At 63.6% G+C, this 4,094-nt stretch overlaps 1 protein-coding gene across 1 annotated transcript; it reads right to left on the reverse strand.

Annotated features, from left to right (window-relative positions):
- Window positions 1-2,218: 2,218 nt before the first annotated feature.
- Window positions 2,219-4,094, reverse strand: PRSS33 (serine protease 33). Its single transcript, XM_006163016.2, is given in 7 exon segments — window positions 2,219-2,498; window positions 2,668-2,837; window positions 3,041-3,156; window positions 3,158-3,223; window positions 3,312-3,474; window positions 3,597-3,623; window positions 3,977-4,094. Coding segments are annotated over 7 exon segments (831 nt in total). The 5' UTR covers window positions 4,023-4,094; the 3' UTR covers window positions 2,219-2,255.

Consider the following 4,094-nt stretch of genomic DNA (forward strand, 5'->3'; position numbering starts at 1 on the left):
GGGGGGGGAGTGCGGGCGGCCCCGCGGGGCAGCGGTCACGGCAGCGGTCGTGGCGTAGTCTCTGTCCTGGGGACCCTCCGTGACTTCCCTTGCTGCCCACGAGTGCAGCCCCTGAGCCCAGGGCGCCCTGCTTCATCACCGCGCAGGGCGCAGGGGAAGGTAGCGTGGAAGGGCCCCCGGCCGGCTCCGGCCTCCATGTCCTGGGGCTTAGTGGCTTTAGCTCCCAGCTGCTGGGGAGGGAGGGCAGAGAGCCCTCCGCCGCCTCTGCACCTGCACCGCGGTGTCCTGGTGTCCTAGCACGCGGGCCCGAGTCCAGGCTCCGTTCAAGGAGACCAGCTTCCAGACACCTGGCGTGTTGGGGCCTCCTGGCCCAGGATGCCCACTAGGAACCCGGGGAATCTGCCTGTCCCCCGCAGGTCACCTGGTTCAAACCCAGCTTGGGACCAAGACCAACACAGGCCAGCACTTTACCCAGGCTGGCAGGTGGTGTGGTGGCTAAAGGGCACTGGACTCCAACTTGGTCTACTGCAGTTCAAGTCCCATACCTGGCGGCTTGCTTTCTCACTTTCTCTTTCTCTCTCTCTGTCCCTCTGTCAAATTTAAATAAGTAAAGCTAAATTTAAAAATCTTTTTTTTTTAATTTAAAAAAATTTTTATTTATTTATTTTTTTGGAGAGGTTTTTTTGCTATAGGGCGCGTGCACTCGCCAGACAGAGACATAGAGACAGAAAGCGAGAAATCACCTCCCAGGGGGGATGGCCACGCCGCAATCCCTCCTTCTCCATTCTCCTCTCGGGATCTTGGGCACGCACGCACACACGGCTGGCGTGAGTTTTAAGCCACCAGGTCCGGGACACGAACCGCGGTCGACTACGTGGGAGTCCAGCGACATAGCCATTACGCTAACTGCTGGTTCCCCAATTTAAAAATCTTTAAAGAAACTAATAAAAAGTGCCACCAGCTGGTAGTATGCCCCTCACCGGCTGAGTGCTTCACGGCTACTTTCAGGTCGGAGTGGAGTTCAAGCTCGATGTCCAGCGGAATGTGGGTACCCACCTCTGCCCTTCTCACAATCGGGCTGCTTGTTTGAACCCCATTTTGCCACCCTACTGGTTCTGTGAGTTTGGGCCTGTTTTTCACCCCTCCATAGCACCTGCCTCGCAGACCTGTGAGAGGCTGGATGTTTGGTCTCCCCGCCCAGTGAGAAGCAGTTCTCATTAGCCAACCCCTTCCTGCCCTCCACCCTCTTGCTTCTGGAAATGGGGGCCTGTGACAAGTCTGGGAGCCAACCGGCCAGCTTGGGTAGGTGAGGTGTGAGGCACTTCCCTGGGGAAAGGGCAAGGGACGTGGTGGCAGCGTGAAGTGCCAGGGCAGCCCGAGTCCCACAGCAGATGTGTCCTGGGCACCCTGGTCCCCAACCACCCTTCCTGCCGGCCAGCGTGCCGTGCAGTGAGCGCCGTCTGCTTCAGTCCGCCGGCTCCCTGGAGGAGAGCGAGGGCAGGTGACTTGGCCCTCCCTGCCTCCCCACCCGTCAGCTCCAGAGAACAGGCTTTGACTTTCCCAGGCTGTGTTCAGTTTCTTGTCCCTTCTGCCGCTGCAGAAAGGGAACCACAGTTACTAGAATGGGTGGACCTGGTGCGGGGACAAGAGCATGGCAGGGAAGGGACAGGACACTAGGTCCCAGGCTGAGAGTGGAGCAGGAGAGCGGGCCAGAAGCTGCAGAGGGGCCGGGCCCGTGTCGGGTGCAGGTGTGGGGCGTGAGTGGCCATCAGCCATGATAGGGATGGCAGGGGCTGGGCCTACAGGGGCTCCTGGACCAGCCCACTCTCCCTGGCACGCCTGTCGCAGGGACGAATCTGTCTTGCTTTACTGTGTAACAAGCGCCCAGGAACACAGGATTAACACGGATGCACTAAGTGCCAGGTCACGAGAAGGTCAGAAGTCTGGGTGTCCATCCAGGCGTCTACAGGCCCCTTAGCTGGAGGCCAGGGAGGGAGCCAGCAGCAGAGGGCTCCCAGCACCCTTCTCAGTCTTCAGATCTGATTTTCTCCAGGAGAGGGCACACAGGCCAGGCGGCAACGGCTGCTTTGCCCATCTGGGATACCCTGTGGGCAGCCCTGAGCGGAGGCTGGGAAGGGAGTGACCCTCTGGACACTCGCATGCGGGTTTGTGGGGTGTCACTCCGTGAGCCCTCAGGAGAAGTACAGGCAGGGGAGCAGAGGCAGGGGTCACGGCCCTGTCTTCCATTGGGCACTTCAGTCTGGGCCTGGGGTGGTCGGCCCCAGATGGACCTGGAGGCGGAAGGTCTGCACTTGGCTCCAGGCTGGCATGGCCGCCCCGCTCAGGCTGAGGCGGGCCTGAATCCAGGGGCTATATGAAGCCACGCTGGTGTAGACGCCAGGACGGTTGGGCAGGGCACAACCTTTGCCCCAGCTCACCACGCCCACCAGGACCCAGCGCCCAGACTGCACGCAGGTTAGGGGGCCCCCAGAGTCACCCTGCAGGAGAAAGAGAAAGCAGTTTTCTGGGCTCTGGCCCCTCTGGGTGGCACATCCCGGTTGGGGGTCCAGGAGACAACCTGGAGAAGGTACCTCCTGGGGTCTGAGTTCTAGGGAGGCAGGGTGTGGGGCACAGGGGTGGGGACCTGGGGGCATAGGAGATGCACACCTGGCAGGCGTCCTTGCCGCCCTCGGGGGCGCCGGCACACAGGTTCCCAGGCAGTACTATGCGCTCTGCCTGGGCCACGTGGGCCCCCACGTGGTACAGACGGTCACAGGCACGCGAGTCCAGCAAGGGCACCCTCACTCCCTGAAGGGGCCGCCACTCTGGGAGTGGCACTGTGGGAAGGAGAGAGCCTTCTGAGCTCTGGGTGAGAGCGACCTGTGCAGCAGGGGCCCCGAGCTGAGAGTCCCACCTGCCAGGCCGCGTTTCTCCAAGTCGGCCTGGGTCCCAGACCCGGGCGCCAGTTGGGGAAGCTATTTCCAGACAGAAGAAGGGAACTCCCCCAATTCCTCCTCGAGCCCTGCTCTCGCTTCCTCACCTCCTGGGCGGAGGCTGCCCCAACCAGTGACCCAGCACGGTGTGCCAGGCCGCGGGCGGGCGCCGGGGGCGGGCAGGCAGACAGGCTGGACGCGGGCGCTCAGGGGCACTGGTCGCGCGGGGCGAGGTGGGGCCCAGGCGCAGCGCCCCCAGGCGCACGCGGTACTCGGACGGCGGCGCCCGCCTGCACGACACAGTGGGGCAACTTCCAGCGTCTGGTCCTCCACCCGGCAGATCCCAACCCCACCAGCCCGCGAGGACCCCGCGCTGACCTGGGGAAGCAGTGCGCGGCGGTCAGCACCCACTGCGGGGCGACCAGCGACCCCCCGCACACGTGCGCCCCGCGGTGCTGGATGCCCGCCTGCCACGGCCACTCTCCGTCCCGGGCGTCCCGGCCCCCCACGATCCGACTGGACACGCGGGGCTGCCCGCAGGCTGCGAGAGACAAGGGCCAGCGAAGGTTGGCGGGGACTGAGCGCCTGGGAGGCAGGAGCCGGCGGGGAGACCCCGGCCCAGGGCGTCTGGCCTCATGGATGTGGATACGCAGGCTTCCTCACCTGCGGACTCTGGTGTCGCTGCCGCACCTGGAGCAGGAAGCGGGGAAGGGACTGCATTGTGGATTGGTATCAGATAGCGGGGCTGGGGCCAGGGGGTGGGGAGGTGAGGGGTTAGGAAGGGGGTAGAATGTGCTTGAGGAAAAGACCTCGTGCCAGGCTTTGTCCTCGCAGTGACCCGATTTAGCCTTCCCTGATGACCGTGGGGAGGGGGCCATATGCCCATTACATGGACCACGGGAGGGTTTGGAGAGCCCAGGGTCAGTGGCAGAGAAGACTGGAACTCAGGGTCGAGGTCCGGAGGCTCCAGAGAGGGGTGAGGGGCACCTGGGAGCCAAGGGCCCTGTGGCCTGTGGCCAGCACGGGGTCTCTGCCCTCCTCACCTAGCTCCAGCAAGAGCAGGACCTGGAGGCAGGTGGCCTTCCCCATCCTGTCTTCAGGACTGGGCTGGGTGAGGGGGGCACAATCCGGTCTTGACTCTGGTCCAGAATCTGCAGGAGA

The sequence above is a fragment of the Tupaia chinensis genome, unplaced genomic scaffold (assembly GCF_000334495.1).
Source record: "Tupaia chinensis unplaced genomic scaffold, TupChi_1.0 Scaffold141247_1, whole genome shotgun sequence".
Taxonomy (NCBI): domain Eukaryota; kingdom Metazoa; phylum Chordata; class Mammalia; order Scandentia; family Tupaiidae; genus Tupaia; species Tupaia belangeri.